The sequence below is a fragment of the Triplophysa rosa genome, linkage group LG10 (assembly GCF_024868665.1).
Source record: "Triplophysa rosa linkage group LG10, Trosa_1v2, whole genome shotgun sequence".
Lineage (NCBI taxonomy): Eukaryota > Metazoa > Chordata > Actinopteri > Cypriniformes > Nemacheilidae > Triplophysa > Triplophysa rosa.
Window position 1 is genome coordinate 12,046,579 of NC_079899.1, and position 17,427 is coordinate 12,064,005.

Genomic DNA, 17,427 nt, shown 5'->3' on the forward strand with positions numbered 1-17,427 from the left:
CTACATTAACGAGCGGCTATATGCAATGATTTTGCTTATACTTATTTGTCTCATGCAGCGCACAGCTTTTACTGCTGTTGCTCTTTCTCGTCAATGTCTTGCTGTATTATGAGCGCTTCTTTGATTTTAAATCCAAGTGATGTTTTATTATAGATCGCGTATAGTGCAGACAATTTGGCACAAATTCAGAAATCCAGGAGAATACACTTTTACACAGAGCTAACTAATTAACATCAACCACTAAACATAATGTTATAATAATAGTTTGTACTAGTGTTGTCAAAAGTCCCGGTACTTCGGGTCCAAGTCGGTACCTAAAAATAAAAAAGTTGGCGGTACCTAATTTTCATAAGACCCGGTAGCACCGCCGTCCCTGGTCAACCGGGTACTGATGCTCTGTCTGACAGGTTGTCAGTCGGAAACTTTTTATAGACGCAATAAGACGTGATGAACGGATAAGCGCAGCTCTGATTCACAAGAGATGCGCACAGAAATACTTCAGAATTAAATTCATATCACGAAGAAAACCATTCGGTACGACCTCCACGGTTCAATACGTGTAAGTGAATTGCGGTTTTCCGGTTTGCGTTTAAAAATTTCAGTGCGCTTAATTACACTGTGAACTGGCTCTGTCCATGTTTGTCTGTATGCTGAGATAGATAAACGCATCCCCAATATCTAATAGCGAGTGGTTGATCGGGCGGTGAAGCGAGACTGCCTGCAACACAAGAAGCAATGTGCTGTTGTCGAGTATAATGCTGAAGAACAGACGTGAGCTGGCTTTATTGTATGCCCGTTGTACTAAAGTGATAATGTCCAAATTTGGCACATCAAGAATGTATTTTTACACTGCATACGAAAGCAGCACGTCCGCGTTGCTCTCAGCACATGCAGAAAGAGCGTCTACAGCACCATGCCAAAGTCCGTTTAACGAAAGTCATGCCAATCGGCGGCCTTTCTGACAGCTATTTACATCATAGCAAGAGCGCCTCCAAGCAGCTATTTAGCATTGCATTTCTTCTTATTTATTGCAATGGCAGTGACGCACCTTGTTAATATACTATTTGGCCTTTCCCATTGAGCGCACGTTTACTTCCATTACAGCAATCGCAAGTTTTGCATTACGTCATTTTAAATACTCTGATGCGCAAAACCTCTTCAAGAAGCTTATTTTACTGGCATGTTGATGAACAGTAAACCAAAAACTCCTGTGAGCTGCCAGTGTAAATCTTTACATTTATTAAATACACCAGGAATTTGTACAAGTTGTTTTTTGCTTAAAGATAATAAAATAAGTAAAATAAAGAGAATTTCAAGTTCTTCTCAAGTTCTTCTCAAGTTTTGACTGTTCCTGTCACATAAGCATAAAACAATCAAAAAACACTTTAATGTGCCGAAGCCATCAGAACCGAACCGAAAACCATGGGCCAAAAACCGAGGTTCGTATTGAACCGTGGGTGAGCTGTATTGTTGCATCCCTAGTGAAGACTGTGCAGAATTTTATTTTTATTGATCATTCAGTTTTGCTTCAAGCACATTTCATTACATAAACACGCAAATGGAAACATGCAACATGTCACTTGAATGCTTCACCTTCCCCCTCCTTCATGACACATCATGCAGTGCAGTGAAGAGCCTCCAGACTCAAAAACATATAAATAAAGCTTCAAACCATCTGCTGCTCAAGAGCTTAAGTAGCCTACTTCAACCCCTCCTGCTTCATTCAGTTGCAGGCTGGCTGGGATTCTGCTATAGCTCTGTCCAGCACACTAACATTCTGGCCTCTTATACAGGCAATTGGGACATCAGGGCACTTCCTGGTAGATTTTTCCCTTTACACTGATCTAGGATCAGCTCTTCCAAATCAAATCCAAACCTTAATCTTTGTTTACAAAATGGTGGTGATGATGTCTGTTAAGTGCCAAAGGAAAGGTTAATATTTTCTAGTACAGACACAAACAGGGATGAGGTCAGGTGGATTGGGAAGAGCAGGTTCACGTCTGAATGCAGGTGTTTCAAGCTAGAGCAGGTGCGGCACGGCTGGATCCAAGGCTGTGGGTGTGGCCCTCGCACCCCAGCCAATGGGACACCAGCAAAAGCAGGCACTGTGTCAACAACCCTGTTGTTTTTCATTCCACCTGAGAAACGGTCCTCACAGATACTGCGGCTGTGAACACACGCTACGCAACAGACATGACATTCTCTTGCTAGGCGCATTCCTAGCAAGCTTTTGTAATTGAGTAGTTTCACTAATGTAAACAAAAAGAGAAAGTCAACAGCGTTGAAAATGTGATCAGATAAAACTGCTAAAGACCTGTTCAGTTCTCATTTAAACACACAGCTAGAGTCATAATAGAATCAGAAAAGTCATTAATCCCAACAGGAAAGCTTTCAGGCCCGTTAGTTAAAACAAAGTAAACAGCTACAAAAGACATCACTTTAGGAACAAAACAGTGTGGATTATTTATGTGAAGCAGGGTTCGGCCTTGATGAACCTGTTACTGACAGACATGAAACGGCTTGTCTTGAGGAGTGGCTGGATGGAAAACACAACCGTACCTAAACTATGGTAAAGGGAGGGACCACTGCATCAGCACCCGAACTTCACAGGTCTCAAAATAGAAATAAAAATACATTTTATATAATATATCAAAGCAGTCTACCGGCTGACACCTGACATGTATGTCTCTCGTCAGAGACGTGAAAGATGAAAAACTGTTAAGACACTGGACAGGCTGACACTTCCACGGTCGTCACTAAAGAGGAGAAACAGGCATGGATTGTTATCTACTCCAAAGCTCCAGCTCAACATTCCAACACCCATTGCTTATGCACCAAAAAAATGTCAGATTCCAGGCTCCTAAGAATCGAGCCACGTACCACGTAGTACCAGGAGGGAGACTAATGCGAAAAACAGAGGAAAAGAGAGGGAAAAAGAGAAATAGACGGACAAGTTTGTGGGCCGGATCTTCAAAGCTAAATATGAAGCTATAGAAGAATGTAGGCATGGCAAAGTGTAGAGCAGAAACCCATTAACAATAACAAAAGGATTTATAATGTTTGGCCTCTGCAGTGGGGATTTCATAAGAACAGCTTTGAATTTGGGAAAAGAGAACAAACTAGCACCCAACCTTCATCTAGGTGTGTGTTGTCAAAGCTGTTAATGAGTAAACCATTTCACCTGCCAGTTAAATATAGTACATGGGAGACAGTTAAGAACGCAATGTGCATTTTAAGCGTGAAACTATCCTTTGAGAATAAGATTCAAGAGATCAATAGGTGTGAAGCTAGGACTGATTAGTTCCAACTCATTCATTTCCGAACTTCAAACTCTAAGGCCCTAAATCTTCCCGACATTAGGGATATATCACGATGGTTGACTAATCTTACAACAACTGTCAAGCCTAAAGTGACTGACTTTAAAAATAATAAGTCCATATTGAAGATAATATCATCAGCATATCCAAACAGGAAAACCAGCTGTTAAAGACGTGCTTGTTTTAAAGGTGTGCTGATGTGTTGTAATTTATAGCTTTGGAGGCGCTGGTGATCTGTAGCTCATCCACCCTTGACTGGTTGCTGCACGTGGACCAGAGATCTGATAGACCCCTAAAAGGAATCAAGTGATTTATAAGGATTTCCTCACTGCCAGCTTTATCCGAGGCACTCAAAACAAATTTTACATAGGCTAGCTGTTTCCTGACAAACGCTTTCCTTTTAACGGTTAGTTTGAACTCTCAGAGGTCAACGTGTTGTTATTGTCCATCATGGACCCCTAAAAACAAGCGGGAAAATCTAGGTCTAGACAGCAGGCCGCAGGCCCATTGGAAAGGCTCTCTAGGAGAGTTTGCGTACCACACAAGCTTGTTAATTCTTGGCCATGGCAATCCATCAGGACAGCAGAGCCGGAGCATATTGTGAATTCCTCAGGGGACACAGACAGGTCAAAAAGAGCACGGGGGTTCTGTACATTCCTGGAACAGTTCCCAGACCCATCCCATAACACTGTCCTGTAATAAGAAGACCTGTCGACACGTTCATACCTCTCCAAGCAGGCCAATGCATCATACCTGGGAATGAGGCTGCTGCACTTGAGACTATCAGGCCACTTGCAAGTTCCACACATAACTACAGAATATTTGCAGACAACATTCGATTCTGGTATTTGTCAGCAGCATGGATATGAGCTAGCGAGGAATTCAGGTGATTCAGGTTAATGGTCAAGGCCTATATCTGATAGAGCTTATTAAATCATTTTTTTAACGACTTAAGATTTAGTAGAGATTTTATAGATTTTCAATGACAGTAAAGAAACTGTACATGAACTTCAATTGATATTAATCTTATAGAACATTCTACACCTTATTTGGTAATTTACTATTTAGATTATTTATAATTTAGCTTTTTAAACGGTTCTGCTGCTTTTTTGCTAATCAAGTGGATTAATAAATGTCTTCTAAAGTGTAAACAAAAAAGAAAACTAGTCATTTTAAAACATTTTATACATCTATACTGCAACTGAGGTCATTACAAAATTTGACATTTGGGGTGATGAACTATTTCTTTACGGTCTATGGCAAGAGTCATTTAAGTCCAACAACATCATTATAGAGGCCTCCTCGTAATAAAACCTCTTCACCAGTCTGACCGAGCCAATAAAGCAACGTGCTGATGAAGTAATTTGACTCCTGAGTGTTCTGGCATTAACACCTCGCTCTCTACACTGAAAACTGACACCTTGTCCCCATTGACACCCTTGATACCCTTGCCTAATCAACTGATCCAGATCCAAAATCCTCTATCATCGGTTATAGCATCACGTATCTGTGCTAGAGGTCTACACGGGCTTTTAACGAAAGCCAGAACCCCGCCTGTACCCGAGATTGTTTAACCCGGCCTGGCCCGACCATTACAGTTACATTTTAAGCCCGAACAGGAACCCGAAGTGCGTTTAACAGCAAGCTTTGTTGAAAAATGCTGCATTTTATGACTGCTTGCAATGATAATTAAACAAATAGCTACATGTAAGCAAACACAGTTTCATCAAGGCACAGTGGCCACCTCAGCAGTAAACACACAAGAAAAAATAAGAAATAGCACAGACTTACCAAAAACGAAACTTTAACGAAACAAAAGGCCTGCTATTGGATGAGTACATTCACGATCAGACCAGTGTGTCGCTGTAGAGAAGACATGCCTGTCTTTTTGCTGTTATAAGCCAATACAGCTTTGCAAGTTCTGCACTGTACATAACCGCTGGGCTCTTTGTTAGTGAACGACAAGATCATAATTCTTCCAGAGTGCAGCTTTCCCTGCATCATTTGGAACTGTTATAAGTTTTCCCTCGCTAATTTTTTGCTTTATCACACTCATCTTACCATCACCTGCTGTGTTGTGACAACGAAGACAAGAGCGGGAGCACATGCGCAAAACAGTTTATGCGCAAAACCGTTTTGTGTGTGTGTTTTCTCTAGTGTTTTTTGTGGTCACAACGCAGCAAACATGCAAGCGCACGCCACGGCATGCAAACTATGTATAGCCTATATATATTTTTAGTTACAAACCCGAACCCAATCCGAGGCTGTTCATTAAACATTAACCCCAACCCGACCCGAAACCCGCAAGTTTTTCGAGACCCGTCGGGCTCATGTCGGGTAGCAGACCTCTAATCTGTGCAGTAAGCCAATACCTTTAGCATTACCACATTTTATTTTCTTCACCTCAAACAAGACTGCAATTAAGGGTGTGTTCACATTTCTAGTTTGGTTTTCTTGGTTATTTTGGTCCGTACCAAAAAAGAACAACATTTTTATTGTCCTGGTTCACATTGGCATTTTAACAGCGAACCTAAAGATATCGAACCTAACAGCATTAGTATAAAATCGAATATGATTGGACAGCTTTTATGATGTATATTTTGATACAAAATTTACCGAACATCAAAAACAATGCTGCTGGGTTACACATCATCAATTTATGCGTGTGCATATGCTCGTATTTTTACCAAGCCGGTAACTCACGAAGACCTCATGAAGTGTTTATAGCAGTCAAAACAGCACCAGGAATTCATCGGTTACATGCAGATCTTATAGACACTAGGGGTGTAACGGTTCTCGGTAAAAAATTGAACCGCACGGTTCTCCACCAACGGTTTGGCTCATCTTAAATCTGACGACGCATTTACAATATGGTTTGTTAGAAATTATAATGCGTAAAACAGACAAAGTTCAGCTAATGTATGTTTGTCGATGGATACACATTTAATACCTACAACAAATCAAATAACGTAGACAAATTTCAATAGGATTGACGCATGCTGTAATATGACCAGTCAATTATGCTCTCATCACCCAGGTGTTGTGAGCGCGCGAGTGCAGGTGAGACCTGAACAGCACATGTTGCCGTTTAAACTTCACTCATTCAAGCCTTGCCAATTTAAACATTTAAGTGCAAGATGATGCGAAAGAAAACTTGCTTGCGCGCTGTGAGAAGATCCGAAGCGCGCACAAGTAAAGTCTCAGACATGGCGCAAATATTGAGTTGTCTCTGAAGCGCTTAAACGGACAGATTCACACACAAAGTAGGTCAACATGCCCCTCTTGTCGAGTATCTTAACAAACATAGTAGGTTATGTCTTAAGTGAACGGACAAAACGGACGAAAAACAACGCATGTGTACAGTATCAGTGAACTGGATCTGTTTCATTCGTCTTAAAGCGACAGAGGCATATTCCTGCTGTCTGTTAAAAGTCAAGGAAATCACTCACTGCTTGTGACTCAATAGCTTCTGTAACTTCAATTATTATTCATCTTTATTTAATTTGTACATATGCAATGTTATGTTTTATTTGATTACTTTAATCCATTTCTACCTCAAAAGGTATATATACAGTATCTTATTTAATTTTCTGCTTTGCTCCATAAATAAATGGGGATAATAGGGCACAACACATGGTAAAATGGGAGTTCACAAACAGTCAAAACATGTAGAGCATGAGCCATCAAAAAATGAAGCAAAAAAGTGTTTAACAGTTTAACTAATTTATATATTACTAGGGCTGCAACAACTAGTCGATAAAATCGATAATAATCGATAATGAAAATAGTTGTCAACGAATTTAATTATCGATTAGTTGGTCTGTGACGTCACTTGCGAGCTGCGCAATTATAAATCAGGTGCGTCTTCCCTTTTAAAATTAAAATTTTAGACGTGTCTCTCTGTGCAGCATGAGCATTGCAAGTCAGACGTGTCTCCGTGCACGGGTCTCTCCGTGCAGCGCTGTTTTTAAGTCAGATGTGTCTCTCCGTGCGTCTCTCCGTGCAGCGCGAGGTGTGCAGTTTTAAAGTCAAACGCGTCTCTCAGTGCAGCGCGAGGTGCGCAGTTTTAAAGTCAAACGCGTCTCTCCATGCAGCGCGAGGTGCACAGTTTTAAAGTCAAACGCGTCTCTCCATGCAGCGCGAGGTGCGCAGTTTTAAAGTCAAATGCGTCTCTCTGTGCAGCGTGAGGTGCACAGTTTTAAAGTCAGACGCGTCTCTCCGTGCAGCGTGAGGTGTGCAGTTTTAAAGTCAAATGCGTCTCTCCGTGCAGCGCGAGGTGCGCAGTTTTAAAGTCAGACGCGTCTCTCCGTGCAGCGCGAGGTGTGCAGTTTTAAAGTCAAACGCGTCTCTCCGTGCGGTACAAATTGCGCAGTTTTTAAGTCGGACGTGTTTTGCATGAATCTCTTCAAGCCGCGCAGTTTTAAAGTTTAAAGGGGAGAGGTCTTATAAATGACAAAATTAAAGATTATATTAGTAAAACCCAATTTGTGGCTAAATACTCTGATTTGGGGTTTTTTTTGGTTCAGAGGTGGGAAGTAACGAAGTACATTGATTTGTACTGTACTTAAGTACACTTTTTGAGTATCTGTACTATACTTAAGTATATATTTTTTCTAAGTAGGCCTACTTTTTACTGTACTTCACTACATTTGAATGACAAATATCTCACTTTTCATGCCACAAAAAAAAAAGATGTCCTTGGCCAACCGTCCCCCCCTCCCTCCCACGTTTGGGAGAGACTATTGTCAGCAGCTTCTAATATCACATACCTGAATCAACTTATCAGCCTTGGTGTGTTTATTAGGGAGTCATCCACAACATTTTGGGAGGAAGTTAATAAGTTCAGTTGTGTATACTTTTCCCTGAACTGATACTGATTTAGTTATAAGCAAAAGATCTAATTAGACTTTTTATCCGATTAACCGATTAATCGAAAAATAATCGCCCAACTAATCGATTATCAAAATAATCGTTAGTTGCAGCCCTATATATTACCATATATTAAAACGCGGGCTGCGCATCGGGCCTTTTTCACATTGCCATTGTCCCACTCCCCTGCATGGCAGTATCACTTTACTATCCGGACCAGAGCATGCAAACATTATTATGATGCGGCGACTGTTTAGAGTTAACCCGTAAAAAATGCTTTGTTAAAGAGTAATGTTAAGTTTGTGATTTATTATGTTTTCAACTTTATGCGCGAGTTGCGCCGACCTATCAGTTTATATCAAAGTAACACGAGAGCAATTAATGACAGACGTTTTCTCCTGCGGTATACGCCGATTGGTCTGAGCAGCGCTGCTTGATGTCCGACAAACCAAATATATTGACAAGTTTGGGACACGGTGACACCGGGCAGCATGAAAGTGTGTGTCGTGCACCCGTATAGTTTTCTTACGGCGACAGCCAAAGCTAAAGGAGGAAATTAGCATACTCATGCCCATCATGCATTCAAATCGTTAAAATTGGCACGGTTGGCAATCAACTTGTGTTCTGCAACTGAGCAACAAACAAAAATACCAAAACTCTCTAACTTTCTAAACTAAGCTAATAAAGAAACAAAACGAAATATAATTTACCATTAAAAACTAAACTATTTTAATACTTTTTAACTATTTATTTATTCTAAACTATTTTAACAGTTTAAACAGTGTCATTCACATCATTAATTCAAATTCGTGCTCCAGCGCAGTTGGCTATCAAACTATGCATTCTGCACCTGGCTGAGCCACAAACAAAAAAAATACTCATTTTTCTAAATTAACTTAATAAAGAAATGAAACGAAATTTGAATAATTTGTCATTCAAAACAAAACTTTTTAAATTGCTGCAACAGCCTGTGTGATGCGGAGGTACAAAAAACACGACGAGCTTTAGTCGGACTCGGGCTGAGAATCCTGATAAACTGTCGGACATGGGCCGGGCTAGGGCCTGAGCGTCTTAGGCCAGGGCTTAAATTTGAGGCCCGTGCTGGGCTCTAGCTTGAAGCATGATCGGAGCGATGTGGAAAGGGTTAAACAAAGTGCTTTTGGTGCTAAATAAGGATATTGGAGGATATAACTCCGAAAGATCATCATTATAAATGTCATGGGTGCACGTGATTTGTACAGCTCCGTTGTGTAGACGGGCCGCCATAGTCTCGTCAATGAATGGGAAACACTGACTATTATATGTAAATGACCAAATCCTTGATTTTCAGGTTGTTGTTGCTTTTTTTGGTTTGGTTGGATGCCTTTGGTCCGTGTTGCATTCATATTTCAATCGAACCGTGACAGAGTTAGTTTGAAAGCGGACCAAGACCCATCTTTTTATCTTTTGTCTTGGTTGGCTTGTTTGGTGCCCACCAGGGTTCGGATGGCAGGGTTCACACTTACACAAATAACCCGCACTAACTAAAAATGTAACCATGTTTCAACAAAATTCAACACAATTATAAACACACCAGTACCATTTTACACAACGAAATGACCTCTGACTTCAGGATATGCACAAAGAGTAGGAAAGGTTATCCCCTAGTGATAAAGGTGCTGATGCAGGTTGCTTCTGAGCTGAGTTATATCACTGCATTCAGTGAAGACTTATCTTTAAACAACACAGCAGCCATCTGACACACAGCTTGTGATTTGAGGAAATGATAAGATTGTGAATTGTGTTCCTAATAATGGAATGGAGACAGACAGCCTGTGCTGGGGTTTTACCTTCGGTGAACTGGTAACATTTGGGGGAAATGTGAATAAGGACACTTATTAAATGGAATGTTAGTTATGCACTTACAATAGAAGTTTACTGGCGAAACGTTGCATGTTTTTTTACTAAATGAGATACAAGTGAGCTGATTCTAGTTACCCATCTACCTACCTATCTAGTTAATATTCCCTTAAGACGACATAAATAAATGTATTTAATGACACCATGGAGTATGTACGGTGATGCAATACTCCAAAAGGTAGGTAAAATTAGTTTTGGGACACCTAACTTACACAATATTAAACATTCACATTGCATACCTCTCATTCAGTATAATGGTTGTGAATTAACTTCTGCAGCTAGAACACATTTACACAAAAAGAGATCATCACGAATTCTTAACATTTTATCTCTTTTCTCTTAAGTACAGTACATAAAACTGTCAGATCACTTTGTACATACTAAAAGGCAAGTTGATCAAATAAACTTGACCACTTAGCAACATCAGGTTTATATGTGGAAATAAACAGTGTAAATGCCTTGTAAACACATGCCAGTGAGTCTAGACACCGAGACACACTTCATGCATGATACAGGACCTTCAATTCATTAATAAAGCAAGAAAGATATACGTGCAACTTTAAAGACATGATGAGCTATGAAATACGTTTCTATCTACTTCACCTCCCAAGCAATTCACAGTCATAAAGAGATAATAACGCCCTTCCTTACCATGTCAGCTTTGATCCCTTGTTTCCTAAGTAATCATTCGAGTGAGAATATGAAGAGCCAGTGCTATCGTGTTTCTCATTAAAGCACTGAACCTTCTCAAATGGGACAAGAAAACAATGCGACATTTGTGTCCCAATGGCTTTAATGAAGTTAGATGACAATAGCAGCCCGTTCGTCCATTAAACAAACTTCCACACTGTTTAAACAGGTTGTTTATGGTGCTGTATGAATTACTTTTGAATTTTATTCGGTAGCTTCATATTCGCAGTGACTTAAACCCCAAACTGTCTTTAAACCTAGTGAGGTACCTACCTAGAAAAGCTTTTGGAGTCATTTAACGCGCCAATGATGCTTACAAACGCTGCCTAACGTTAGATAGATAGCTCACTGGATTCTAAGGGCAGCCGTCGTATAAGCTTGTTAAAGACTTAAAGCAAGAAATAGTAAACCATAAGAATTAAAACTTGTATAAACAGTCTCTTAAATGTTTAAAGAGCTTTATTTGAGATATTTAATATAGTGTGTTTTGCTGTTATCTGCATAGCTAACACGGCTAGCAGGTCACTTCCCGAAGTGCAGCGCTGCTTTTCTTTTCCAGGCAACCTGTTGCAAACAACACTGACTTCGCATTTTGACGACTAAAAACAACTTTAAAAGACACGTAGCTTACCTCTTTAGTCGGATATTCGAACCGTTTAATCCAATGAGTACATATATACTTCCAAACGAGTGCTTTTTTCACAATGTAGCGCAAAACGTTGTCATACTATGTGACGGGTCGCTCTGGTCTCGGGACTGTGTGCGACTGGTTGACGGAGAGTGGCTCGACAGCGCCTCCGGACACTGAATGAGACAACGCTTCTAATTGGACAGATTCAGCATGCTTAAACTCCTTTGTCCAATCAGGTGTGACGTGACTTTAGGATTGTGAAAAGGGCAAAGCGGTCAGTTTCAATTGAAACTGAATGAAATGCTTTGGATTATTAGTTATTAGATTAGATTACAAGGTATCATTTCAACAGAATTTATCTACGATAATGTTCATTTATACATTAACATCGTTCATTCTTGTTTATTCATAATACATTAATATTCATTTATACAAAGAAGTATAGGAATAAAATGAAAGAAATAAAAGACATTGACCAATATTCATAAAATAATTGTGCACGGTTTTTTGATGGCCGTTGCAATAACTAATAACTAAATTTATTATAAAGTGTTTTATTATAAAAATGCTTTAAAAAAGATATTAAGTTTGTGGACTTTGGTAACCATAATGACAAACCCATACATTAAAAAAAATAAATGACAGATAAAGAGAACTAAAACTTTAATCAGCTTTGTGTTTATTTAAAAAAAAGAAACTGAACCACGTCTTTACATAATGATCAAGAATTTTAATTCTCGCATTAGATCAGTATTACAGAAAATGATATTATAGTACAGAGTTTTTCAATATCATTTCAATACCTTAGTATATGCCTCGGTAGTGCTGGTCACTTATCTGTACAATGTCACTCTTGCGTTTTTTTGACTGTACATTTTATGTAATTCGTTTAAAAAGGCTGTCAGCACTTAAATAAGCTGTCTTCGTCTTCGAAGGTAAGGAAATAAATGTTTCCAGGAAGCTCAGCCTCTAGGAGTGGGCCGGGCGAGTTTAAATGTAAGGGTAGTGGGTAAAATAGAGAGTAATAAGGGCAGAGCTATGAGGGCCAGTTTATTACGAAGTCTGCTCCAGACCAAGGTAGCCTGTAGCACAGGATAAGTCTCTGGGTGCGTTTAAATAGCATAGAATTTACACAGACCCGTCAGAAGTTCACTGACTGGTCATCATTTGCAAAACGGTGTTTCGAGGATCTGTACAAAATCTGCGTTACCCAGCAGCACCCACTGCTTTTCACAGCCATAACCACAAGACCTCACCCCCCACAGCCCTGGCTTTTGGCACTGCGCACATAAACACGACTCACAATTTAAACGACAAGCAAAGCGGTTTTGTAAACCCTTTATGAAGCATAATGAAGTCTTTATGGAGCATATAATACTAAAGGGAAAGATAGCTGGGTCACCTTGGTGCACTTTGAGGAGAGATGAAAAGATCCACGTTTCTGTCAGGAATCCAAAGGGGTCTCTGTTGTAAATGTTTTAAGATTTTTTCATCCCTCAGTGGCACATTTTCTACCGATGAGAAAATAAGCTTTCTGATGGATGTGTGACAGGCGCCAACAGCTGTCTACTAAAATGCTACCGCTATCTATAAGTTCTAGCATTGAACACACAAAGCAATTGCAATGAAAGAGAACAGAGTTGCTTAATATGATAATAGTCATCATTATATTAATAATCATAATAATTATAACAATATATTACAGAATAAATCTCTTATATTTCATATATATATATTCTCACTTTAAAAGGTATAATATTTTCTCTCTTTGAAATACTTTGATGTCTTCCAAGTCGTATTTTCATTAATTCACGTATTCGTCTTCATTTGAAACGTTGATTATACTGGATCAACTTTTCCAAATCAATAAAAACTAGCTGTGCCGTTGCATATTACAGAATAGTAATGATATGTGGACATGCACCACTTTCTTGCTCTTCACTTGGTCTGTCCCCTAAAGACGACATCATAGCCGCCCAATGACCATGACGTCCACAACTTCGCCCTTGTGCAGCTCCACGTATTGCTCTGTTTTCGGAGGCAACATCAGAAGGCCGTTGGCACTGCGCATGCTCATTAGCCGACTGCTCATTTGGTTTCCTGAGAAACAGAGGAGAAACGTGGTGTTAACTCGTCATTTAGCAGACAAATTCTATCCACAGCAATTCATGCAATACTGCACAGCGAGCCCAAGAGCTTTGCTCAAGGGTACGACGATAATACATTCTGATGCCGTTACCCCTTTTCCACCAACGGGGTGCCAAGTGCCGGAGCAAAAGTTGATGCGCCATCCAGCCCGTTTTCACACGCTTCAATAAAAAAATGGTTCAGGGCGGGAACAATTTGCTCTGCGTAAGCCCCTTAAACCAGAAACTCGAGGCGAATAATGTTCTTACTCCGTAAAGTTGTCTCGCCAACAACTCAGTCTGGCAGTCTGACACAAAACAAAACTGCAAAAAATAGATTGCGTTCAATATAATAAACAAAGCCGTGTACACTGGAAGCATCTAATGCACTTGATGATTGAGTTGAGGCACGGGTTTCTACTTTTCATCATTTGTTTCCAAATATCATATGTGTGAATTTAATTTGTTATACAATATACTTAAATAACAAGATGTGACACAACTTAAAACAAAATCTGTTCAAAACAAAGATGTCTTTAGGTTTATTCAGTGGTTTAAATAAGCTTCCTAGCACACCTTCAGGAAAACTTTGTACTGGCTGATAAACACCTTCTAACTGCCCTTGGTCCAACGCAATGACATAATAAGTGATTAGGAGAAACGTCTATTTAGTAATCAGATTTGTATACCTGTGCTCTGTGCCCAGGGCAGTGGTTCCTGGTGATGCCATGTCAGTATACAGCGATGATACTCTGGACGTGGATCCAACTTTACATCACAGGACAGCTGCAGAGAAAAGGGCACAATAAGAACATTACAGTACAACAGATCCACAATGTATGTCACAATGAAAGCTGTGACCGTTTGTTTACCCTGGCTTTGATGATGGTGGGTCTTGGGTCCAAAATCCCCTGCATTTTTCTTAATGCAGGGATGACAAAGAGATTACAGGTTACAACAGCTGACACTGGGTTACCTGATGGAGAAAGCAAAAATAACTGTTGAGGTGACTAAAGGAACAGAGGTTTAGGCTTTGGGGTAGTGGTGTTGGTCTGTACAAGAGATCCAAACTGTTGTGGATCATTCAATGGAAAGTGACTGTATGTGTAGTTGTTTTTGCAAAATGTTTGTCAGGTTTTTTATGCATATTGGGCTTGGTGTTAGTTTATCACAGAGGAGGTAGACTGAATCCAGTTTGACACCTGATAAATGGGCTATAAATGCCCCTAAGGGTGTTTTCACACTAAAGCTTCTGGTTCAGACCCAAATGCATGAGAGATTAAAGAGTTTGGTTTATTTGGTGTGAAAGCAGTTTTTCAGGTGTTCAAGTCCTCTTAAAAGGGGAACAGCGGAATGGTTAAAGTAATAGTTCACCCAAAAATGAAAATTCTGCCATGATTTACTCACCCTCCTCATTTTACACCTGTATGACTTTCTTTCTTCTCTAGAACACAAAATGAGATATTTTGAAGAATACTGGTCATCGAACAATGGTGGTACTCCAAAACCAATGCAAGTCAATGGGTACCGTCGTGGTTTGGTTACCAACATTCTTCAAATTATCTTCTTATGTGTTCTTCAGAAGCAAGAAAGACATACAGGTTTGAAATGACAAGATGGTGAGTAAATCATGACAGAATTTTCCCTTAAGTCAACTCAAGTACAGTTTCCAATTAAGATCTAAGTTTTCTGGCCTAATTTACAGAAGTGAATCGCAACTTTGACAACTTTTGCTTGCCATGAAAGAAGGACTGAGAGAAATGAACCCAACTCTGGTTTGTCCAAATCAATTGAACCAAGTGTATAAATATAATCAGGTGCCGTTCACACAAGACACATTTTGTTTCCACTTGCACAGTTTTTTTTATGTTTATCTAAACGAACATTTGCTGCGTCGGAAATCACATACTGTGACAGTACGTACTGAATTTGAATAAGTACCTACGCATTAAAACAGTATGTTCTATATAGTATGAGTGGGAGTAGTATTTCGAACATACTGCATCCGCCATGTTTTATTGTCCTGTGACCCGTATGCTCTTTGATCTATGACGTACAGTATAACAACAACTTGTATGTAGGTGCTAATAAAAACAATTTAGTCACAACAAATTCAATTATTGGCACTTACATTAAAAACGTACATACACCTTAAAGTTTTCCGCTATTTTTATTTGATTTACTTTTGAAATTTGACCGATGCTAAGCTCCCATGGCATCTTGGAATAACAAAGTGTCCATCCGATCCAAACTCACGAATCTCAGCGGAAGCAGTTGACCATATTGGGGTATTTCTCGCCTACTGTTTTTTGCATACTGAGTTTTCGGACATACAATTCGTTACTCATACTTATTTTCGACTACTATATAGTATGGAAGTAGGCGATTTTGGTCGCAGGGATTGTTTTAAGACGATAACTGTTACGTCACATCTCACTGTTCTTTCAAAGTCTCACCACATTTTGAGTTAATTCAACTTAAACATATTAGCAAAGCCCTTTTAGGAGGAAAGCCTGCAACCTTTAGCCAAAAATGCGTAACGGCTAATGCTAATGCCGGTACGCAGGAAAGGAGACCAGAGGCAGTTTCATTTGAATGGATGTCAATGGAAGAGAAGCTTCACTACACTGGATTAACCGCATTTGTGAGGAAACAGCTATTCACTTTAGGAATCGACTGCCTGTCCATTAATGTTCAACATGTTTCACAACAAACAATACTTTCGTTGGGAACGATATGCAGATTTTATTATGATAAAAAAAAATATTATTTAAGAGAAGGCAGAGTAGCGAATGTTGCGACAGGCAAGACTCACTTATGGCATTATCATAGAATTGAATAGTATTGAATGGTGGATTTCAGGTTTTAGCAGTTAATTAAAACACTTGAAACTGCATGTATGCATATGACGCTGATGCAAATTTATATAAAAAAAGTAAAATATTATATTGCATATTTGTTGTTGAATGAAAATAAAATGTTTCAATAAATTTGAAATGTAATGACTTGTGACTGTTGCGTTGACCATGACACTGCAACTTAATGAATAAGGTAAAATAAACAAATGCATAAATAAAAAGATATGGTTTCTACGACTTCCAGATTTCAACAAATAAATTACATTTAAAATTAAGGTAATGTGGTCTATTTTAAACGATAACAATATCAGGATAACCAACAAAATCTCTTTTCTTGTGCAATATTTATTGACAATATGAACAAACAAATCCACGCAAAACTGTGCAAGGTAAACTGTTACCGACTGCTGTAAAACTGTGAACTCCGGCCACTGACTCCACTGCCATTATATGATTGGTTGAGGGTGCCTCACATGATCCATGTTAGCCGTTACGCTTTCTCCTATGGTAAGTATTACAGACCCTTCCACCTCCCGAGTATCTCTGATATTAGTCAACACAACGAGTTTGCATCAGATTCATTGAGTTGATTCATATTTTTAAGTTGAATTAACTCAAAATTTTAAAACAACCAGGTAACTTTTTTTTTTTAAGTTGAAACGACAAAAACAACAAATCCTTTTTGTTGTTTTGAACATGCAAGTAGAAACATTTGCGTTCTATGCTTTTTGTCTTTAACTGCAAAAACGTATCCTGTGTGAACGCTCCGCTCCCTAAGTCTCCTCTTTGAATTAGACAGGTGTACCACACGTCTGATTTAGACTAGGCAGAAGTGTGTGTCAGATACAAGGTAGACGACCATTGAAAGCAAAATGAGGACGTAAGGATAAAAGGGGCAAGAATTACTGACAAACAGCCGTTTCATAGCACTAAGCCACATCACATACACAAACATTAAGCTTGGGGAAGTTGCCACAGAACTAACAGCTACACGTATAGCCATAGACCTAAAAGAAAAAAGAAAAGCACAAAGCATT

At 39.3% G+C, this 17,427-nt stretch overlaps 2 protein-coding genes across 17 annotated transcripts in view; both read right to left on the reverse strand.

Annotated features, from left to right (window-relative positions):
• Window positions 1–11,564, reverse strand: part of pals1a (protein associated with LIN7 1, MAGUK p55 family member a) — a 29,288-nt gene extending 17,724 nt beyond the window's left edge. Inside the window, exon 1 of one of the 2 annotated variants that reach the window (XM_057343605.1) lies at window positions 11,407–11,564. The gene's annotated coding sequence lies outside the window, so the exon portion shown is untranslated. The remainder of the gene's footprint in view (window positions 1–11,406) is intronic. The other variant, XM_057343604.1, reaches the window with a different exon arrangement.
• A 504-nt stretch (window positions 11,565–12,068) lies between these two features.
• Window positions 12,069–17,427, reverse strand: part of gphna (gephyrin a) — an 87,429-nt gene continuing 82,070 nt past the window's right edge. For all 15 annotated transcript variants that reach the window (XM_057343510.1, XM_057343507.1, XM_057343506.1 and 12 more), the window contains 3 exons: window positions 14,405–14,508; window positions 14,222–14,318; window positions 12,069–13,506 (listed from right to left, as the gene is read on the reverse strand). In XM_057343510.1, the coding sequence (XP_057199493.1) occupies window positions 13,373–13,506; window positions 14,222–14,318; window positions 14,405–14,508 (335 nt within the window). In that variant the 3' untranslated portion in view covers window positions 12,069–13,372. The remainder of the gene's footprint in view (window positions 13,507–14,221; window positions 14,319–14,404; window positions 14,509–17,427) is intronic.